This window comes from Syngnathus scovelli, chromosome 20 (assembly GCF_024217435.2).
Source record: "Syngnathus scovelli strain Florida chromosome 20, RoL_Ssco_1.2, whole genome shotgun sequence".
Lineage (NCBI taxonomy): Eukaryota > Metazoa > Chordata > Actinopteri > Syngnathiformes > Syngnathidae > Syngnathus > Syngnathus scovelli.
In genome coordinates, this window is record NC_090866.1 from 7,789,828 (window position 1) to 7,814,034 (window position 24,207).

Consider the following 24,207-nt stretch of genomic DNA (forward strand, 5'->3'; position numbering starts at 1 on the left):
GTTCTCAACAGTGCGCCTTATAGTCCAGTGCGCCTTATCTATGGACCAAATTCCTAAATTTAAACTGGCCCGAAGCATTGTGTCATGAAATCAATCATAAGAGGCCCGCTGAAGACTATAAATCATGAATCAAAAAGACTACGGATCATTAGTTTGTGATTATAAAGTAATTTGTTGCATCTGAAGTTGAAATAAAAAAGATAAAATGGAGAATGATTTGATTTGGATTAAAAATCTGACATGATGCATTAATGGTGCGCCTTATAGTCCGGTGCGCCTTATATAAGGACAACGTTTTAAAATGGGCCATTCATTGAAAGTGCGCCTTATAGTCCGGTGGGCCTTATAGTCTGGAAAATACGGTAATAAGAAATCGCATTTCTCCTCACTAGTATGCAAGACGTCTGATTTCAAGACATGGTCTAAAGAAAGTATTCAACAAAGATTGCATTAGAGAAAAGGTGCTAGAAAATTCTGTTGCCTTAAGCTTGAAAGCCAATGCAATCTCCGCATTAGACGGGATACTCCGGAGAGCTCGGGTGTTAGTCGCCACCGCAGCCCGTGGTATATAAATCAGGTTAGCCGAGCCAATTTAGCTGTGTGTCAGAGTCAGCTGCTTTGATTAATCACCAGCAGTGCCCCTAGTGAGATAGTGGAGAAGAAAGTGGGGATCACAGGAAAATGGATAGATAGAGGGATAGCAAACTGAGGGATTGGTAAGAAACGTGCACGTAATCACACTTGGGTAAAATGTTACTTGCCCACGAATGAACTTTATGGAGTTGACAGAGAACTGAAATCTGTCACTTGGATTTGTCCTCCTCTAGGTATCATCTCTGTAAACACCCGGCGGACACCTTTCACAGCCGGTGGAGAAAATGAAATCTTAGACCTGGAGGGAGATCTTTATCTGGGTGGGCTTCCTGACACCCGTGCAGGTTTGGTACTCCCAACTGAGCTCTGGACGGCGATGCTAAACTACGGCTACGTGGGCTGCATTCGGGATCTTTTTATTGACGGACGAAGCAAAGATATTCGACAGATCGCCGTATCCCAGAACGCGACTGGTATTAAGTCGTCTTGTAGTAAATTGATGGGGAAGCAGTGCGACAGCAACCCTTGCAAGAACAGCGGGGCGTGTAAGGAGGGATGGAACCGCTTCATATGTGACTGCACTGAAACAGGCTTCTGGGACAGCACTTGTGAAAGAGGTAAGTCTTTTTTTTCCGGAATATCTGTGTGTAAGCTTTTTGGAAAAAATTACCGAGATTCTACCAAGTGGCTTGTTTTGGGTTGTAATTGGTCGGAGCTGAACATGTTGTAAAATCTTAGTTGTATTAGTTTAGATTACAGGTGTCAAACTCAAGGCCCGGGGGCCCAGATTCGGCCCGCCAGGTCATTTTATGTGGCCCCCGAAGACAAATCTTGCATCGACTTTGTGTCATTACTAAAATTACAAATCCTCTTCAGTTTTAAAACAATAGCGAATTTGCTAGCAATTTTTATTCGATTTATTTTATTTAAATATTTGAACAGTTTTTACTAGTCTGTGATTTCAAAACTAGTTATTCATCAGTTTGTTGTGCAGCCTATCCTGAAAATAAGGCATTGACAGTCATAATGGCCCTTTCGAAGGAAACTATGATTACAAAACGGCCCGCGACAAAAATGAGTTTGACAGCCCTGGCTTGGATGCATTCGTATTTTTATTATTTATTCACTCGTTCATTGAGCAGCAATAATAATCCTCTGTTTGCTTAGAATCCTGTTCATGTTCTAAAATGAAATTCCAGCTGGCAAAAAGTACACTTTGCAGAAATGTGGTGGCTGTCTAACTTTTATGAAGAAATTAAAAGATGGAGCTTAGCGATTGCGCTAAATGTGTAGTCAAGTTAAACCTTTCTTCTCACTTCCAATTATTGTTAGTCGATAATATCAATCTGTCTCCACACTAGTGAGCAGCAGTCTAGAATTTACGCTGCCTCCAAAAGCAGGCACCATTTTTTAGCAGTTTGCTCCTTTGTAAATATCTATAAATTTTACTGACATGGAATGAGTAGGGGGGGGAGGCAAAGTCATTTTGGCAATTTTCTGCTCCCTGAATGCCACATTTGTCTCAGGAATGCAGCAATGCTGACATATTGAGGTGTAAACTTTTACACTTGCCCGGTAGGAATGTTAGAAGGTTGGCTAGTAAAACATCCAGTGAAAGCTGCCGAAGATGATTTGGAAGTAGCCCTGAGATCATGGGAAATGGAGTCCCAACACAAGTAATTCATTTCCAACATCGAAATATCTTATTGTGCACACAATTGCCACAATACACTCAACTTTATTCCTCCCTTGGGATTGCTCCCTCAGGAAATTCTGGTTCCAGTAGCTCACACAGAAATAGTACGATATCCTACTTTGTTGTGTTCTGCTCAAGCTAAGGCACCTTGATGCTGGAACTTTGGCTATAGGCTCTAAAGCAAAAAAAAATGTCCGATGGACTTTAGATCTTCCCAGTAGTCACTTATTATTCACATCACGTGTGCACAAAGCACAGTGGCTCATTACAAAGTCTTTTTTTTTTTTTTTTGCTGAACTACTGCAAGTCTCCCTGTAGCATTACCGCACCTCAGCTGCTTGTGTCAGCTACTGTATTTTATCTGTGACAACCCCAAAAAAATGTGTGTGAGGGCTGAACAAAGTGAGGCAACAATAATGTCAAACCTTTTGGTTTGATGCTTCCTTCAAATCCATAACAGGTAGAGGTAAACGATCTGCGGGAAAATATTAAAAAAATAAATCCCTTCCTCTGTTTTGTTATCAATAAATAAATGCAGTAATTTTTTTTCCCCCTCGCAAATATTGTTGTCTATCTGCAAGCACTTGAATAGAATCTGCAAATGTCAAACTGTCTAAATGATAGAATCACTCTTTGAAAGCTATTTTCTTTCTATGTACACATAAATATTACATCTCGCTGATTTGCTGGTTGTTATCTTCTATGTAGGGCTGGTGGGAAGAAAAAAAAATACCTCGGATAAGTTGACTACAAATTACAAAAACAGGTCGATACAAAGAGGCGGGGGCGCTACGCTAATAAAAGCTGCCGCATGATTTTTCTGCCTTTACAAGCCTTGTTATACCTGTTTGTGTATTTTGCGGACTGCTCCGTTGGCGTTCTGGCATAATGAGGGCTGAAAGTTGACTGAACTCTACTGGAACCACATTGGTGCTGGTTAGTGAAAAATGGAGGCATGCCCCAATTCCAAGGCTTAGATCAGGGGTGTCAAACATTTTTTTCGCAGGCCGCATTGTAGTCATAGCTTCTTTCGGAGGGCCATTATGACTATCAACCCAAATAAATGTATGAGCACCTCATATTATATACAGTAAAAGGTACAAAACTGACAAATAACTCGTTTTCAAATCAGACGAGTACAAACTGGTCAAATATATATAAAAAAAAAAAAGATATTAAAAGTGAAGACAATTTTCAATTCGAGTGATGAATTGAGGGTCTTGACTTTGACACCTGTGGCTTAGATCATGGCGGATATTTTAGAATTTTTGTTTAGAAGTAGATTCTATTCAACAGACAGCAGATTCTCTTTGCTGTCATACCTGCTACTGAGATTCTCATTTTGGTTCTCTCGCAATCATAAAAAAAAAAAAGCTGCTAGCTCAAAATAAAGCATTGTATGACTGTAGCTTCATCGTTTCAGGGCACAATACCACACTTCAATGCGGTTGCCTCCAGAGAAATGTTACTCTTGTGGAATTGAAAATGTTTATTGCAACTATTCTTGTCACCTTTATGGTTTCAGGGGTTAATATTGTAGCTAGTTGTGAGAGTCCCATTCGAAAGAGAGCAAAAAAATATATATAATTTGCCGTTATCATATTTCAAGGTTTTGCCCTTACTCTTGTCTTTCGACGCATACTAGAGTCATTTTAATTATATTACATGAAAAGGTTAAACAAATTATATTCCCCATTAGCACAACTTGAGTATAAAAGAATATTCACATTGAACTTGTAAGTGGTGACATTAACAGAAATCTACAGGGAGCTATATTTGATGTCAGCCATTAGCTTCGCCAAGGTGATTGTCGTGCCAGACGCCGGTCTGTCATTCAATATGCAGTTTAAAGCTTTCTATTTGTAAACTGTGCGAAGGCCCACTTGTGTGCAAGGACTCTGCGTGTTGTGCGGCTGATAAAGTAGCTCACTTAATCGGGTAAACTAGCCTGTAATGAAGTGCGTTTGTCTATCTTCGTGCCAGCCTCGCAACCAAGCTGTCCCACCGACAGGCTCCCCTCTAGGTCTTTTTATAACAAGCAGTTACACAACCAGACTCTCAATACAAATATGGCAATGGAACACACACAGACACACTAAACCACTGGAGACAGATTGGATCGTGTGTAATGCATATTACATTTTTCCCTGACAAGATGCCTCCGCCCACATACAGTAAGTGGCCGTGTTTCCCAACTGTGGAAAGCCTGGTAGAAGGCTCCGGGTCTGAGCTGATGTCTGGAAATGGCTTCAATGCAGATCAGTCAGCAGGCTCCCTTTGCCTCTTCACCTTTCACTGTCGGAAATGGACTTTGCATATAGAGTGTACCACACAAGGTAGTGCCACAGGAAGTGAGAGAGTACGCCTGCACTCGGAATGAGTGCCGGCAAGTGTAGTCGGACAAACTGTCATCCGTAGCATGCGTAACAACTGTAATTCTAAAGGTAAATAATAAAAATAAACTGTAATAGTTATAGTAATGATAATAGTAATAATAATAACAATAATATACCGTAGTTTCCGGACTGTAAGGCGCACCGGACTATAAGGCGCACCTTCAATGAATGGCCCATTTTAAAACTTTGTCCGTATATAAGGCGCACCGGACTATAAGGCGCACCTTCAATGAATGGCCCATTTTAAAACTTTGTCCTTATATAAGGCGCACCGGACTATAAGGCGCACCATTAATGCATCATGTCAGATTTTTAATCCAAATGAAATCATTCTCCATTTTATCTTTTTTATTTCAACTTCAGATGCAACAAATTACTTTATGATCACAAAATAATGATCCATAGTCTTTTTGATTCATGATTCATAGTCTCCAGCGGGCCACTTGTGATTGATTTCATGACACAATGCTTCGGGCCAGTTTAAATTTAGGAATTTGGTCCATATATAAGGTGCACCGGACTATAAGGCGCACTGTCGGCTTTTGAGAACATTTGAGGTTTTTAGGTTCCGCCTTAGTCCGGAAAATACGGTAATTCTCTTTACATTTGTTTTCCTCATCTCTCTTCCTGTTCAATCTCTCTGGATAATGAGTGAACAATTTACCGTTTAGATCACAGAGGGTGTGTCTATTGATCGCCCCAACGCGAGAACATAAATTACATCCCTTTGAAACAGCCAAACATTGATGTTGACATGTTTTGCTGCAGTATGTGAATACCTTATTTTCGGCTTTTGAGAAAATTTTAGGTTTTTGGTGCGCCTTATAGTCCGGAAAATACAGTAATGAACATAATGATAATAATAAAAATAATGAAAAAAAAAAACAATTATAGTACTGATAATAGTAATAATAATAATGACAATAATGATAATGATGATAGTAAAAATATGAATAGTAATAATAATAATACATTAGCTCTTACAGTAAAGACACACACACACATACATACATACATAAAAAAAATGCTATTTGTGCATTTTGCGCCATGCTCATTTAAAGCATTGGAATAATAAACACTGGCCATAAAATCGTTTTCTTCCCCCCTTTCGTTTTGCCGTGAATTCATTGTGGAACCTATTGATGCCTGCCAGCTTACTCCACTTAATCTTGTAACCTAGCAATGAAATTACACACCTTGAAGGGTGTACTTGAAAGGTGAGAAAGGCAACACAATTTTCAAATAAGCTTCCACTGTCTCCACCTTCTAAAGCCTGTAAACAATCTTTAATGACCTCATCCGTGGGGTTGCGGGAACACGTAGCTGTCGGAAGAAGTGACTACACCGAGGTTACTTTATCGACGTTTCTGCTCAAGAGTCGTCTGCAGACTTCTGCACAGATTCAAAACGTCAGTGTAGGGAATTTAATTTTGCTTTTGTAGATGTTGTTTACAAGTTATTTAAGTGTTGTAATCTTCTATTGATTGTGAGATTTTTCTGGTGAGAGCTCATGCTAAGTATATTCACTTAAGTATGTAAGAAGTTTTATTTTTCTCAAAGGGGCTTATATTCATTGGCGGTTTTACGGGGAATTTGTGTCTCCATCTTAAACTACATTTCTGATCAGGAGAAAGAAATGCCGCCCCTGTCACCAGCTTGATAATTTGGTGCAGAATATCATTTCAAGGTTTATAACCACGTGCCTATCCGAGTATGTCCTTGTACAGCCATTTTCCTTTCATCGGTTTTTCATTTTGTTCAGCTCAGCTGTTGACATTTGAATGAAGCTATCATACCTGAGTGAGACGACTGAAGTCAGTTTTTCATGTTTATGATTAAGCCCGACATCTTTAGATTCCGGCAAAGAATTAAGTGTTTCCATCCCTGAAAACGATTACCCACCTCTATTCTCCTTGTCTACAATTTCTTGACCTTTGTTTCACTACCATCCTCGGGCTTCTCTAGCATCCACTGTCTCACCCCCCCCAAAAAAAAATGGTGATAAGCAGTTTTGCAGGAACGTTTATCTCAGCAGATAATGAAAATCACACTTTAAGGTTTGCCCTCGCTACCCGGCAACAACCCAATACGTAGACTTGATGGAACATAAACAGGTGGGTGCGGCCGAGAGAGAATTGTGGGTTTTATTGTACAAAACAATGACAAGCTGTGGAGAAAGATGAATGGTGAGGGGCAGAAACTGTGAACAGCTTAGCGGTCATTCATCTCAATTACCTTCAGTTTCTTTTTTTTTTTTTTTTTACTCGTGGCATTGTTGAGATATTTATAGATCAAGAGTAGCTTTAGTTTGAAAAGCCAAAAGTTTAGATTTACAAAAAAAATACAGTGCAGCAATTTTAAAATTTATTTTATGTTTTTTACATCTACCGTATTTTCTGGACTATAAGGCGCACCGGACTATAAAGCGCACCATTAATGCATCCTGTCAGATTTTTAATCCAAATCAAATCATTCTCCATTTTATCTTTTTTATTTCAACTTCAGACGCAACAAATTACTTTATAATCACAAAATAATGATCCATAGTCTTTTTGAGTCATGATTCATAATCTTCAGCGGGCCACTTATGATTGATTTCATGACATAATGCTTCGGGCCAGATTAAATTTAGGAATTTGGTCCATATATAAAGTGCACCGGACTATAAGGCGCACTGTCGACTTTTGAGAAAATGTTAGGTTTTTAGGTGCGCCTTACAGTCCGGAAAATACGGTAATTTGTATTATTTTTTCCCCTCTTTAGGTTACGAAAACTTACTGCTCCAAAATATATTTAAATCTTGCGGTAGCGATTTCTGTGCTTGGTTGTTTTTCACTTGTGTGGGGAAGCATGTTAAATTAATCCTTCGTTTACTTCAAGCTTGGACAAGCCACAATTGTCCCGGTCTAGAAAACCCCTAGGCCTGCAATTTCAATTTTTTTTCTTCCAATTTCTATCATTGAAAACAAGTCTTTCTTCTCTGCCCTCTACTCTCAGCTTTGTTCCATTTGTCTTTTAACGCTTATCAACTTCCCACTGCTGAATAATCGTTGAATTGAGTGGAATAATGACTTTCTTATCTTCCACATTATCAAGCGTGTCGCACATTTTTCAAGGCGCATTGGGCAATTCAGCCCTTAGCACAATGCTGCAAGAGGACTTTTTTTTTTTTTTTTTTTTAAGCCTACCTTGAAATCATTTTGTCCTTTTACCAGCTAACACCCCATCATTTGCAGGGATAATGATGATGAGCTGACATTTTTCTTGCTATGCTAGCTGCTAAGAGTGGCTCAGGCAACTCAACTACAAACATTTATTGAGCCCATGAAGGCCAGTGTGGGTGCAGATGAGGAAGAACAAATCATCACCAAGGGATGTCAGAAATACAACCAAGACACATGCTGAGATTTGTTTGCAAATGTTTACCCACGAGAAAAAAAAAAAACACTCAACCAGTTCGCTGCCGTTTTTACGCCACTTGGTGTACATGATGCTTGTTGCTCCCTAATCCCCATTTGTAATTAAATGTGTGCTTAGGCGCCGCGCTAGGTTATGTAAACCACCACACTGCCATTGTGGCTGTTAACTCCGAATGTGGAATGAACGATGGGAATGTGCCTCTTCAGTCTTCCCATGCTTCGTGTGCCTTGTCGTCTTTTTCTCCCACCAGTGCACACAAGCTTTTAAACTCTGTTTTTTTCCCCCTCTCGCTCTCACACTGAGCCTGTGCACACGGTGGAAATAAGTGTCTCTTCTGCCATCTGAAAAATTGACAACTGCACAAGTCCCACTGGCACGAGGACTTCCCAAGGATTCGAATCAAATTCGAGGAAGCGCAGGAAGGAAGTGTGTGACATCACTGTTACGGCCCTTTTGAAAACTCCTGAAGGAGAAAAAGGGTCTGACATTGAAACAACATTACCTGTGAACATCAGTGGTCATACACTTAACTTGCTTTTGTAATTACCTCCACCCTACAGTCGTTTTTTTTATACTGGCCATCTGTAGTTTTTTGTTTATCGGCCATCTGTAGTGTTTTTTTTTTTTTTTTGGTCTTAGAATTCTTTTCATATTGTATATTCCAAACACACTTGCTTCATTGGTCTTCATGCCCGCCTCCAAGTTGCCCACCTTTCTCATCAAATCTATTTTTTACCTTACCTTCACAGCAGCTACAGGCCTTATACTCTGCTGCCCCCTAACGGTGGGATTTATGAATCCCTGATAATACAGCAATCATTATATATATATTATTGTATTATTAATTATTGAATTATTATTTATATTAATTAGAATACGAATACTACATTATTTTTTATTATTACTATTATATCCTGACATGTTTTATTGTAATGTTTTTACATAAAAAATGATAATTAATATCCCACACTTCCAAAGTGGGACAAAATGATCTTTTTTCATTCTAATCAGCTGTGACTTTCACAGGCTGTTTCAGAAGTATCCCATATTACGCTACAAAGTAAATAAATTACGTTTATGGCAATCTCCAAGTACACAAAATGAGGTAAACCAGATGTTTATCAGAAACCTTTATTGTCATTCTACATAGTACAATGAAATTGGAGACCTCCATCCAGTGCATGAAAAAAGAGCACTGGCGTGGAGAGCCGTAGTGCCTCCATCTGCAACCATCTAACTCAGAAGTGCCACATTGTGCAAAAGTACATGACCTCAACACTCTGAATGCCTCCAATTATTTTTTTTTGAAAACCTGAATTCAAAATTTATATAATCAATGCACGACAACTGTTTCTCGATTTAAATGAGTTTAGTCACACCACCTGTAAAAAGGTGACACAACTGCAAATAGTTTGGAAAGGAAAATCACTGAAAGTAACTTCTCCCTCTGGATATTCCTCAAACTGATGATTTACTAATTTAGGTACGTTTTTTTTTCTTTCCCCCTCAGCCTTTCTTTGTCCATGACCTTTATGCGCGTGTGTGTGTCCACACACCAAACCGTGGTTAATCATCACAAACCGCCATTAATCATACAGTCAACACCTTTTAGGTCAAACGTCTCCTTGTCTTTGAATAATCCATCTTATGGAGGCATTATGGAACCCTTGTGAGATGACATTGAATGACTTTCACTGGTTATGTGGTTAAACTCAATGTCAGTGCGGTTTTGAGTCCAGGACTTTCGATGTTGTGGCTTAAAATACAGCAACTGTGCGTATTTATGTCCTAAAGGAAAATATATATATATTTAGATTGTGCTTTTGTGGCTTGTTTCCGATGCGGGTTATATCTGTCACATGTTGATAAAGCTCTGCGGATTTAGCTCATCCCCATGTAAAGCCTATTCAATGTCTGCTGCACAAAACCGCTTACTGTTTCATATTGACGCCACATCACTGCAGCTTGTGAATTTTTATATTCGTGTGAATTTATCTCCTGTGAAGCCCAGGAAGACAATTTTTTTTTAATCTCATTCATTGTTGACCTTTTACTAAATTGATGTTTTGGCTTGCAGTGTAACCTAAATACAGTTTTACAATAGTATTATTTTTGGAGTGGATGATATTAATGCATTGTTGTTTTCATGAAATGAAAATAAATACAGAATTGACACGGATATAATGACATAAACACTAACTGCCAAAACAAATGGGGGGAAAAAAAATGAAAGGTCGCATCAGCTGGACTGTGTGTGGTAACGCACATCATTTCAATTGACATTTAAAATGACATTTGCATTGCCGCTTTCACCGAGAAAACTGTGCATGTGTTTCTTAGCATAAATATGTGGATGCAAACATTTTGGCAGCATCCCGCAGAGGCTTATTTGCATTTTAAAAATGACTAAATTAAAAGCAAAATAATCATACTGATGTTTTATTCAGAAAGTGCGCCGATTTGTCTGCAGTGTATGCTTAATGCTCACTAATTTTCTGAAAATGGGCCGTGATTAGTTGTGACCTGAGACTATGATGTCATTTTCAGTCGATAGCAAGTGGCAAAATGGCCGCCCCCCTGAGATAAATAAAAAAAAAAGAGAGAATTTTGCTGCTTAATTTATATCCCACAAATGTAATATTAATCAGAATGTCGTGGTTAGACTAGTGGGGGCACAATATATTATTGTAAAGTATTTTTTTTTTTATGTTTCTGCCCCTTTAAGAGCTGCAGTATTGAAATATGTGTTTTATGGATATCCATTTTAATCTCTTTCCTCAAGAGACTTCTAGAGTCTTCTCTGTCTCCGTCTCCCCTTGCCAACACTAGTTTTGTCCTTTTTTTTAAACTCAAGTGAACAGAACAGTCTGTCCAAGTATCTTGGAACATTCCTGTTGTGTTTCAGCATCTTCGAGATCGTGTTTATAATGTTGTAGTCATTTCTAATTGCTTCCATTTGGCAATGACAAACCCCTTTTAAAATATGACACAATTAAAGCAACGATATAAACAGGAAGTGGCTTGATGATTTAATTTTCTGCGCACTGAGCAGCACGTGAACGCATCAGACCGCCAGACTTTGATGAATACTGCTGCCATCGTGCAGGTTATGTGTCTCCAAATAAATGGATGCGCCAATTCTCATTGCAAAAATGTGTACCGTATTTTCCCCACTATAAGGCGCACCTTCAATGAATGGCCCATTTTAAAACTTTGTCCATATATAAGGCGCACTGGATTATAAGGCTCACCTTCAATGAATGAACCATTTTAAAACTTTGTGCATATATAAGATATACATTTGGCCCGCGGGCCGGACTTTGGACACGCCTGCTGTAGTGGCTCAATATTGGTCCATATATAAGGCGCACCTGATTATAAGGCAGCTTTTGAGAAAATTGGAGGTCTTTAGGTGTGCCTTATAGTGCGGAAAATACGGTATAAATGTTTTTCTCATTACAGTTGAGCATTACTCAGTCTGTTTGTGTATCTTTCTCCCTGCAGAGTCATCCATCCTTTCCTTTGATGGCAGCATGTACATGAAGGTGGTGATCCCAAATGTGGTGCACACAGAAGCGGAGGATGTCTCACTTCGCTTCATGTCCCAAAGGGCGTTCGGTCTGCTCATGGCAGCCACATCTCGCGAGTCAGCAGACACGTTACGACTGGAGTTGGAGAGCGGAAGGGTCAAACTGACGGTCAACTTAGGTATCGTATACAGCCCCACCCGCCCCCCCAAACCCTGGAGCCTGACCTGGACTGGCTTCCTGGGGGAAGTCTTTTTTTTTTTTTTTGTTGTTTATGCATTTTCTTCCGTCTTGCCTTATTTTTTGGGTGCAGACTTCAAATCAGACCTAACACGTACTAAACCAGTTTTTGTAGTTGCATGTTTTTCTGACTTGCCTTGGCTGTATTTTTTTCTGGCCTTGTCTTTGGAGATTGCTCCATTCACCAATCTAACACTCAATTTGTCTGCTGCTGATCATGGCATCATATCAGTCATTTTTTCCATTTCAAATCTTTACAGAATGATCTCATATTTCTTTGCAACATTAGAAATAATCGATTGCAGGAAACATTTTAGTGCTTCCACATTGGTCTCCATTCTTGATATGTGGGTCTGTTACTTTTTTACCCCCCTTTTTTTGAATCCTTCTCATAGCAAATTCCTCCATGAGTGACTCTCTTGGTTTAGTTAACGCCTCGCCCAAAGATGGCACTCACCCCTTCAAAGGCCCCGAGCCTGCGGCCCGCCTGACAAACAGCTCGATGCCACAGCACCTGGCGCACCTACAGATGAATCGTGACACAATTTTTAGACGATAATCATCTGACGGGTAGCTGCTAATAACTCCCACTAGACACATTTTTATATTTCTCTAAAGCATCTTCATTCAAGCACTCAAATGTAAACTTCCCATTGCAGCAAATATATAGTTGGTACCTTCTGAATTGGCATCAACGGGACTTCTGAAAGGTGTCGGTGCTGCGTGGCTCGAGGGTGTTTGCTCCCACTTTTCTGTTGCGGTTGACGGCACATGACTTGTCCGGTCACATGAATTTCAAACTGCACTCTCCAACTCGAGGTGCAATACTCATATCAAAGGATCACACCAATCAGTGCAAAATTGATTTTTTTTTTTTTTATATATTGCATAGTTGAACATGATAACAATATGTTGGTTCTATTGTAAAATTGATGTAGCCATTAAATTCCAGGCGGATGTTTTTCAAAATAAAAGTGAAATTTCGATGTTGCCTAAATTAAACCGTACACATATTTGTATTAAAAATGCAGAACAGAATTAGATTCTCAATTCCATTATATATATTATTAGGCAAATTTAAATGGCCGCTGGCATCATGTGACCGTCCCCAGAAGGTGGCCTTATTTTGCACTTGGATGTCTGCAGCTGTAACTTTGAAGGATGCAAATTCATCTGTCACTTATTCTCCCCTCCCCATCTAGACTGTGTCAGGATAAACTGTAACACCAGTAAGTCAACATTCTTCTTCTGGAGCCTTCCTTCCTTCCTTCGATAAATGTTTGATTAGAAGCGCCTGCGTGCCAGTTGCAAAAGGGCTGAGATGTATGCATGCGGGGGACTGATAAGAGGATTTCACAGATAAGAAGTAATAGCCAGAGATCAAAGTTATGCAAATCGGCCTTAATGTTCTCTATATATTTTTAATGGCCCATTTTAGGAATTAATTCAGTAGACAACTTTTTAATACTTCCCTGTATGCTCACTGTAATAACTCTACATTTGTTTTTCCAATTATATTGTGCTAATTGCAGTTTATTTTTTTCAACACTGTATTTAAGATACGATTGCTGTGAATAACGTAAGACGAGAACCCTCCATTTGTTTTTACCGATATTATTTTTGAATAGGATTTGAATTTTTGGCCCAAAAAACACACAATGGTCAACGAAATGATGCAAAAAGTGAATCATACATAAATAAGAACCTTCTGTGAGACATAAAGGAGACTCTTATAGGTCACAATAATTAGTCAGGGGTGTGTAGACTTTTTATATCCACTGTTCAAGGTCTGCTCAGACGCAAGCGGTATCTTGAATTATAACTGTGTACAATTAAATCCCCAAACTAATAATCCAGCTGTAACTATAATTCTATTGTAAAAACCAAAATGAAGATATGTTAATCAACTTTTGTCATGATACAAGCGCTCCCTCTAACGTTCAGTGATTCGAATGTCCCTTTGCCTCCCTGACCGGTTTCCTCATTAACTATTCATGTTATGATAATCTGTCGTTTGTAATTTGAAAGAAGGGTGAACATTTGGGAATGGAGAGATGCAATTAAACTATATCGGTGGTGGTAATGAGCTAACTGGAGACAAGATAGAGATCATTTATCTCAATTTATCATTTTTTTGCATGAGTAACAGAAAACGGGCCGTTGCGTTTTAAAAATCCTCGGGAAAATAATGATTAATATTGGAATGTTGTTTGATGAGAGAGATATTTTTGTTTGTTGCACACTTGCCTAACCAACTGACTAACTAGTGGTCCTCTTCAGGCAAAGGTCCTGAGGCTCTTTATGCTGGACAAAAGCTCAACGACAACGAGTGGCACTCGGTGCGAGTTGCCCGTCGGGGTAAATTCATCAAGCTCATTGTGGATGATGACATGGCTGAAGGTATTTTCTGAATTTTTTTTTAAATTAATCTCTTTTGCTGTGTTTCTGTTTATGATTATGTATACTGATATTTTTACGCCTTTCCTCTTGACTTTTAGGCCTGATGGTAGGCGATCACACCCGTCTCGAGTTCAACAATGTGGAGACGGGCATCCTTACCGAGAGGCGCTTTGTGTCCTCTGCCCCGTCTTCATTTATAGGACACCTCCAGGTAATCAAGTCCAAATCTTTTTAATCAAACTCTGGCCTGTGGGCCAAATTTGGCCCGGCGTGTAATTATATTTGGCCCGTTAAGACAAATTGTGCATCGACTAAAATCCCAAATTGTCTTCTCTTTTAAAAAACACAATGATATTTAAAGATATAATAATTTCTAGCAATTTTTCTTACATTCATCGTTTTAAAAATGTGAATATTAATCAAACTCTGGCCCGTGGACCAAATTTGGCCCGATGTGTAATTATATTTGGCCCGTGAAGACAAATTGTGCATCGACTTTGTGTCAATACTAAAATTCCAAATTGTCTTCACTTTTAAAAAATATAATAAATAAAAATATAATAATTTCTAGCAATTTTTTATTACATTCATCTTTTTAAAAATTTGAACAGTTCATAATAGTCTCTGATTTCAAAACTAGTTTGTTGTGTAGCCTATACTGTAAATAATATGAGATTTATTTGGATTGACAGTCATAATGGCCCTCCGAAGGAAACTTTGACTACGATGTGCTGATTAAATAAATAATTCCCCTCCAGGGCCTCAAATTCAACGGTATGCAGTACATCGACATGTGCAAGAACGGCGACATTGACTTCTGCGAACTCAACGCCCGTTTCGGCATGCGCTTCATCATTGCCGACCCGGTGACTTTCAAGACCAAGGGCAGTTACCTGGGCTTGGCTACTCTGCAAGCTTACACCACAATGCACCTCTTCTTTCAATTCAAAACCACCTCTCCCGATGGCTTCATCCTCTTTAACAGCGGCGACGGGAGCGATTTTATTGCTGTCGAACTGGTCAAAGGGTGAGTTGGGTGATCGTCCACAGAGGATTGTTACAACGATGTCGTCGATGAGTTGACCTCTCGAAATGTTCCCATTGCAGAATGCTTGCCATTACCATTGATTGGTTTCGGGAAGGGGTTATTAATCCCGCACTGCTTTGTATCACAGGTTCATCCACTATGTGTTTGATCTTGGGAATGGCCCGAGTCTCTTAAAGGGCAACAGCGACAACCCGCTGAATGATAACCAGTGGCACAACGTGGTGATCACACGAGATGCTTCCAATACGCACACACTCAAAGTGGACGCCAAGTCGGTCACGCAGAATGTCAACGGAGCAAAGAACCTTGATTTAAAAGGTAATCTGTGAAAATTAAATATTTCAATCGAAAATGAGTGTAACAAAATATACGTCAAGAAATTAAAGGACCAGTATAATTACGACAGAATCTAAACACCGTCGTAGCCATGGCAACCAGCTTCACCTTTGGTGGAATAAATTATTATTGGACCTGACTGGACACTTTACAGTACGGATGTTAATAGACTTTTAGAACACAAACGTGTTTACGTAGTCTGCAATTTATTGGCAACACTGTTTGGTTTGTAATTACTACAGTGACAAAGACATTTATATTTCACTACATCAGGGGGAGTATTAAAGAAAGGAATAAAACAAAGCTAAACGAAATGCAGTATAATGTCATTTTAATTATTATGATTGTGCATAATTATCACGAGGCTGTAAAAAACAATACAGAACGACTTCTCTCCATCTCTGGAAAGCCCCCCGTGACTTGTTTAGTGAAATAATAAGTCACCGCTAATGATGCTCATTTACCTTCATCTCGCTTTAGGTGATCTGTTTGTCGGAGGTCTGGGACCTAACATGTATCAGAACCTCCCTAAGCTGGTGGTTTCTCGTGAAGGCTTCCAGGGTTGTTTGGCCTCAGTTGACCTCAACGGCCGCCTGCCGGATCTCATCAGCGATGCCCTTTTCCGCAGTGGGCAGATTGAACGGGGCTGTGAAGGTACAAATTGCCTGTAGCCTGTTACAAAATGATCTGGCTAATTAGTGTTTTCCGGAAGCTTCTTTTAATGCTGCTTACTTGACACCCCCTCCTCCCTCCTACTTTTATTCATTGTTTGAGAATATTTCTGCTTGAATATTTTACCTTTTTGCTAAAAGTAATTATTTAATAAGCAAGAAATGTTGGCGCAGTAATTCAGTCAAGAATTGGAAAAAAAAAAATAGGGCTCATTGCCAGTAATGGAAACATAATGATTAATACAATATGTTCTCAATACCTCTAGAGGGCGATATAATAACAATAGACAGACTTTAACTGAAATAAAATTAAATATTGGGCTGGATTTGCATTTTACTGAAGGTTTTATTCCAGCTCTCAATACACTTTGCAATGCCTCTACTAACATCTTCCCCTTTGTTTTTTTGCCCTTTTCTTTCTTTTTTTAAACTACAACTATATTTTTCCTGCTCTTACAAAGTTGGTTTCACCAAAGCCGATCTGCAAGGTAGAGGGCTAAACTTGGCGTCTTGGCTTGCCTGAAAGTCTGCAGTGTGAAATGCATCACGGGTGTCAACAAGGCAATCTTGCCCCTTTAGTGTCGTGGAGATAAAAACAAAATGGAAAAGGGGGCTGTAAGAGAACATTAAAAAAAAAAAAATACAAAGATATTAGTACTGATGGCCATCATTACACCTATAAATTTGGAAAAGGTGAATCAATTAAAAGCAGTTCAAAACATCATGTCATTGAACCTTATTATTAAGGAGTAAAGAAAAAAAATTAAGATATCTCCTCAATATCATTGGTGTCAGAAAGCTAGCAAGTAATAAAGTCCAAAATCAATGACTCACATCTATAAACACATTTTTGATTTAATAAAAGGCTTGATGATTCCCCATAATGCATTGCACTGTACTTTCAGATGGCAAACTTGATGTTTACTACTTTAGTGTGTAATTCCAAAATCTTAACTTGCATTTGTCTTCCATACTTGGATTTTATTTTATTTCACTTGTCTTTACTGTTTTTCTGACTTTTCTTTTCAGATTTTCATCCAGTGTCTGCTTTGATTTTGATTTGAGGGGTTATCGTTGTGAACTCATACTTTTCTGAATTCCCACTATATGTAGTCAAAAATCAACGCTACCATTTATTAAGTGTTGAAGGATATTAAACGCACCTCTAGTTTCATTTTGAATAGTTTTTTGGCTAAAATGCTTACTAGATATTCACTGTGGTCTTTTTTTTCTTTCTATCGTGCCTCATTAAATCTAAGTCGACAAGTCCATTGTGTATTCTCAAAAAAAAATATTTTGAGAAAAGCTAATTGAGAGGAAAGCCTGTTCTCACTAGAATTTAGTAGTCAGAAAATCAAGATACCATATACAAATCCAATTATAAAAATGAATATAGTTTTCTAGTAACGCCTGGCAATTTTGTCTCAAAGTAATATTTAAGCATTTCTGTTTTCAAAAATCCCCCCACTAAATCCTTGTGAGAATACTCGTAACATATTTTGTCATTTTATGGGTGAATGTTTTCTCGCTGTTTTGTCTTGCTTGTTCACCGAGGAAATGCAACATTTGAAGTTTTACTCGGATAAAACTTCTGAAACACTTTCCGTCGGAATGAAGAAAATTGCATGCGTGTCCACTTGTGCAGAAATAAGAAATGATCTGAGATGTTGACTGTCACCATAAGAAAGGCACCAGGAACATATTCAGAATTAAAAAAGGGCTTTGTGAATGAATCAGTTGTTTTTTTCTGTGCCCCTGGTTTCTTCTGGTGACACTGCTTGCTTCTTCTTCTACTGTACATATTTATTTCTAGACTACCTCTCTTCTGCATGGCTACGACTACTTGATTATATTTCAAAATTATTTTGGTGACGCTTCTACTTCTTTCCCATTTGCAGGCCCGAGCACCACCTGCCAGGAGGACTCCTGTGCCAACATGGGTGTGTGCATCCAACAGTGGGAGAACTTCACTTGCGACTGCTCCATGACGTCTTATTCAGGGACTCATTGCAATGACCGTGAGTACTGCTGTGTTCTACGTTACCTTCAAAACCGCGATTGCAGATCTTTGTGGATTGCACAAAGACATTTATAGGCATCTGAGGCCTTTGGTGTGCACATATTGTTTAGAAGTATGAAGAGAAATATTTAGATCTGCTGGCAGTCTCAGCTTTTATTGAAATTAAGGATCTTGAATCTCTGTTGGACTGATAAGATTGTGGTTTGATTCCTATTTTTGATGTTCCTGTGTGGATTTGGCTTCCTCTCACTTGAAAAAAAAAACAAAAAAAACATGCATAATAGCTGAATTCAAGTCTGGTTGTGCTTTTCGGTGTGTCACCACCAGGGGGCACTAAATGCATATGCACGACTGCACACTGTCCCTCGGTGCTGAGAGAAAATGAGATACAATCCCTGGAGCATGAAATCAGATTTCCTGCTACTTTCCTCCACTGCCTCGTCTCTTGTTCAGGCTTCTTGCTCTACCCGTCCCAAGTGTGTCCCCATGGCTCATTCACTCTCCGGGATAAATTGCAAGATGACAGTAAAAACCAAATCAAATTTACTGCAACACCTTTTTATTTTTAGTCAAATTCAGCAAATACGTATCAAATGTGGATGATAAGAGGCATATTTTGTCTTGCGTGTTTGCTTTCTGGCTTTTTATTCACTGAGCACATTGCTTTGAGAGGGTTTCTAATTAGCAGTGTAGGGGAGCACTGTAGCTTCACTCTCCGCCCCCTCCTCCCTAATAGCCTGGCAGCAAATGGCAGTAATTGTCTGCTTCCCTGACTCCATCCATCCTATGAACATTTTTTGCCAGTAAAGGGTCCCTTCATTGCAGGCAAGAGCGCTCTAGGTGGCTGAACGTGTGGAGTAAATCTAAGCAGCCAGGAACATTCTACGCTCAGATTTTTTATTCCTCATGTGTGGGCCCCCGCTTTGCGATTGTGGATGTGGTACTCACGAGAAGAAGACACAAAGCAAGATTTTAGGGTTTTGTGCCAACTTGGCTCACTGAGTTTATGATAGTCCTCCCACTCATTGCATACCCATCACTGATTTTGGCAAGAAACTGTCGGATTACATGACTACCGTATTTCCCGCACTATAAGGCGCACTTACAAACCTCCAACTTTCTCAAAAGCCGCCTTATAATCAGGTGCGCCTTATATATGGACCAATATTGAGCCACTACAGCAGGTGCGTCCAAAGTCCGGCCCGTAGGCCAAATGTATATATATCTTATATATGAACAAAGTTTTAAAATGGGCCATTCATTGAAGGTGCGCCTTATATTCCAGTGCGCCTTATACATGGACAAAGTTTTAAAATGGGCCATTCATTGAAGGTGCGCCTTATAATCCGGTGCGCCTTATAGTGCGGAAACTACGGGACTTCAGAATTACATTTAAGCCACATGGGAGCGGTCGGAAAAACAAAAGTAGCGGAGACTTCTTTTCCCTTCCACATCCAGAGCAATTACTCAACTTACGTAACTGAATTATCACTGCAAAGGTCACAGCATTGTTTACCCAGTCAGGGACGTGGTAAACAAAGAGGAAGACAGAGCACAGAACCAGTAAACTAACGCTGACAGTTATTGATTCTGCTTGTACGGATGTCGTTATCATGAACCTTTGTTATTATACAATAAATCTTGAGTTGTCAGGAAGTGTACGTACGCCTTGATGCATAATGAGGCTTTATTAAACTCGCTGTCCACTAGCTGCATCGTACAGTTAGATTGTTGATGAAGATGAAGATCGCTTATGTCAGCGACCAACAGTACTTATGAGTATCAAGTGGCCAGTTTTAGAGGTTCGGGGAATTTACATTTTCCATTAAAGATGCTGGGAAGTCAATTCTTGTACCAGTCAGTACCATTTTTTTTTTCATTTACTTTTTTTTTTTTAGAAATAGTCTGGGAAAAGACTTTTTTTGTTCGAAGTGCATGAAGCAAGATCCATAAATGCATGCTAAGATGATTGTGGTGTAGAAGGAGAGACAAGTGGATTAAAAAAAAAATCTAATGCACTCAATCTTGTAGAAAGGCTTCTCAGAAAAGTAGGAACTGCTGTTTTTCATTTAAATGTAACAGCCAGTTTTATTTTTATTTATTTTTTTAAGTAGTGGGTTTGCACGGTTGATTTTAGTGATGCTTCAGTCACTCACCTCCAGTGAGGGGCTCAGTTCTAAGTCCCCTTATGTTTTGACTTGTAGCAGCAGTCAAGTTAATTCTTGCAAGGCAGTGCTTTGAAACAATAGTCCATAACTTTGCCCCTACCCAGTAGGACGACTGTAATGGACGCTATGTGGGGGGTCAGAGCTGCATCCATTAGTTGCCTGCAGATAGGGAAAAATCGTCTTTTAACTAGCTCATCTAAATTTGAGCACGTTCGCCCCATTTTTAGCCTCACAGCAGTGACTGACCAGTGCACAATTGGATTCATTCCCAAAAACGTTTATTTGCTTTTAAATCATTTAATGATCTTGCCATGTTTCACCTTTTTGTGCATCAAATTCGTGTGTCATTACTAGAATTGCAAATTGTCTTCTCTTTTAATCTTTTTTTTTTTAAATATTTGACCAGTTTTTACTCGTCTGATTTGAAAACGAGTTATTTTTCAGTTTGTTTTGTCGCTTTTACTGTATATAATATGAGGTGCTCATAAATTTATTTGGATTGACAGTCATGATGGCCCTCCGAAAGAAGCTATGACTACAATGCGGCCCGCGAAAAAAATTAGTTTGACACCCCTGATCTAAACGATTTATTACTCTGCCATTTAATTCAATGGAAGAATAAAAGTTAAATACATCCATAATGTGTTGAGCCTTTAACCCAAACATAACTAGTGAATGTTTTCCTATCGGTAGAGGTGGGATAAATAAAAACAGGCTTGTGGAAACATTCGATACAATTCATCTCTTGCTGTCCAGCCTCTTTCAGCAAGCATGGGAAATGTTCTATTGCGAAAGAGAGAGGGGAGGAATGATTGAGCTACGGACATTACAGAGCGTTACGATGAGGGGCGTCCATCTGTTTTGGTGCCAGGCGCATAACCTTGAGACTGCTGGAGCGTTCCCAGGAGCCGCCTTTCCTCTCGCTGACTGAGAGCCCGGCTGCAGACGCATCCATCAACACTTATTCCGGGACACATTTCAGAAGCCTCGGCTACACGTAGAAATCATCCAATCAATACTTTGAACGCCTTGCCAGAATTTAGGTTTAGGGCAGCAACTTGTCATGTGTTAGCTAGCATCTCAATATTCAAGGTGCATTTTTGCGTTGGCACCTGCTTGTGTATATCCGGCAAGCACAAGAAGAGGTTGCAGGTTCTCATCAGCCTCTCGTATCTTTGCCGCCTCTGCAGGTTGATAAACTTTTGCAGTGTGGCGGATATGTTTCGAAGGCCACCCAAATAGAAGTAATTTGTCAGAGGCAGACAGCATTCTCACTTTGCACTCAATTGCATGAGCAAGTACAAACGATAAACTTTCCGTCCTGGCTGCAGCATAAAAGATTATGAGTTGGAGTCAATCTGTTGCAAGCCTCTGCTTTTTTTTACATTGAGAGACAATATTGGTAATTAGTATTTATTATTTGTAAAGCAGGTAGGTGGGAAATTTGAGTCCTCGTTCATGTTATACTATTTTTTTTTTTTTATATAAGCAATTTAAAACTTTTGAATACAAACTAGCCTTTATATCATGCTCACTTTACAACCCTATTTTGTTCCTGGCTGTGTTAATGAACCATGCAGGAGGTCTTGGGATATTTAAAAAGTTCCCAAAAGACAACCTGGCTAAGATGATGTACGACGCTAGCGCTACATCCTCGATTGTACCTTTGCAGCCAAGTGTTTCGTAAGCACGTGCTTTCTTTTCTTAGCCCAAAAAACTTTTTGTTTTGGAGCAAATCTGCTCTGACAGCACGTTGCATAATTTTCCGTTACTTATATCGGAGTGTGTTTCCTGTTTTGGGAGCTGGGAGGGAAAGACACCAAAGCAGAGGAACGACCCGGATTCTGACGTCAGCCATGACACTCTAATACTACGGTGTTAAAAATGACGCTGACCAAATGCGTGATCGTCATCATCTCCCTGTTAAGTATCATCTTCTCACTTGAAGCTCTTCGGCTGTTTTTCACAGGCCATCTTGCGCGGTTCTCATACTTTGCTTTTCTAGTTAGTTCCAGAGTTTAATGCCTGCAGTCATTGTCATGTTGTTTCATTACGCAACAATCTCAGATGGTACTCGTAGAACTGGATTATACCAACAGGCAGTGGAGTCAAGCCTTAAGGCATGTTGTGATATCAGACCGATACCAGTACGAGTACTCAATTCCTGGATAGTCATTGATACCGATACCAAGCAACAATACCAATTGTACTTTTGATACATAAAATCCAACCTTTATATCCTGATACGACAGTTTTCCTCAAAATTGCAAGAAATTAATGGAAAACATGATTATAAATCACCCACAATAGGTGATATTGGTATCGTCGCAAGTACCGATACCATAATGCCTAAATCTTAATCAGCACACTTTGTACATCTTAATCCTACTGTCGGGTTCGTTCACACTTTTTACGCAATTAACAATTTGATTAACCCGTATCACGCGAGTAATTTGAGCAGCGTTTCAAACAAAGTGAGTCATCGAGGCAAAACATGACATTTCTTGAATGGTTTGTATTTATTATCTAAAGGTCGGAATGATGAGTAATTCTTGATTAGATTCACGTCGGACAGTTTTATCCTTACCATTGTTCGTGTGACCTAATCAAATGTTGAAATTTGATCCCATAGGTTGTAAATATTGTTTAATATCAGTTTGACATTATTTTTACAAGATCCAGTTCATTTATACTTTTTAGGTCTCGGTTCACACATGCACACACGAGCAAACGTGCATACCTGCAAAGTAGGACACTGATGCCATTTAGAATACTATCCCATGTGACCAATGCTGACATGAATTTGCTGGTTGACAAGGGACCCAATTACAGCAGAGGGCCGCTCTTCCCCCCCCCCCCCCCCCCCTTTCATGTGTCATGGAGGAAATAGTGGAATGTGTCATGGTGAACATGTGTGTGTTTTTTTTTTAAATATGTGTGTGTAGGAGTGTTGGTGTCTTCTCACGGCTGTGATAAACACTTGGGTCAAATGCATCACTGTAACTGTGAAAGTAATTCAAGCAGACTGCTGTCAGTCTGGAGATGCCCGATACATGTCAGACCTGACGTCCATGCACACGAGGGTGTTGGCATTTGGTTATCTTAGTTCTAATGACATATTACAAATATTAGCCATGCAAACTCTTTGCATTTGCCTATTGTCATGTACCGTATTTTCCGCACTATAAGGCGCACCTAAAAAACCTCCAATTTTCTCAAAAGTGCACTTTATAATCCGGTGCGCCTTATATATGGACAAAGTTTTAAAATGGGCCATTCATCAAAGGTGCGCCTTATAATCCGGTGCGCCTTATAGTGCGGAAAATACGGTATGTGTTGCAGCGTCCAGGTGTTCCAAAGGAAAAACGTGCCATGCCTGTTTTATCGCAGGCTATTTTCAAACCTTGTTTACTTCAGCATGCCCTCGCTCTTGTGCCCCACTTCTTGAAATGTCTCCACAGCAACATGAGCCCCACGCACGGCCAGCGCCGTTTGTTTTGCCTCCCTCCCTCGCTCGCTCTTGCGAATCAAACCATCTTCTCACCAAAGTGTCCGGCGCAATAAACGTGTCTTCCGTCGGTGGTGTAATGCTTTTGAAAGGCTTTGCGTGCATTTTTGAGGCAAGCTCAGGGGGGGAGCACGCTGGGATGTCATATGTGCCATCATAGCATGGGAGAAAATGGCTGAGCGT

General features: G+C 39.6%; 1 protein-coding gene across 1 annotated transcript in view; it reads left to right on the plus strand.

Moving 5' to 3' along the window:
• The window catches only part of LOC125990242 (neurexin-3b), a 152,917-nt gene that overhangs the window by 52,210 nt on the left and 76,500 nt on the right, over nt 1-24,207 (plus strand). The window contains exons 12-21 of the mRNA XM_049757152.1: nt 828-1,211; nt 11,611-11,814; nt 13,076-13,102; nt 14,154-14,273; nt 14,372-14,484; nt 15,032-15,300; nt 15,449-15,639; nt 16,138-16,311; nt 16,790-16,816; nt 18,227-18,346. Coding sequence (XP_049613109.1) covers nt 828-1,211; nt 11,611-11,814; nt 13,076-13,102; nt 14,154-14,273; nt 14,372-14,484; nt 15,032-15,300; nt 15,449-15,639; nt 16,138-16,311; nt 16,790-16,816; nt 18,227-18,346 — 1,629 coding nt within the window. The remainder of the gene's footprint in view (nt 1-827; nt 1,212-11,610; nt 11,815-13,075; nt 13,103-14,153; nt 14,274-14,371; nt 14,485-15,031; nt 15,301-15,448; nt 15,640-16,137; nt 16,312-16,789; nt 16,817-18,226; nt 18,347-24,207) is intronic.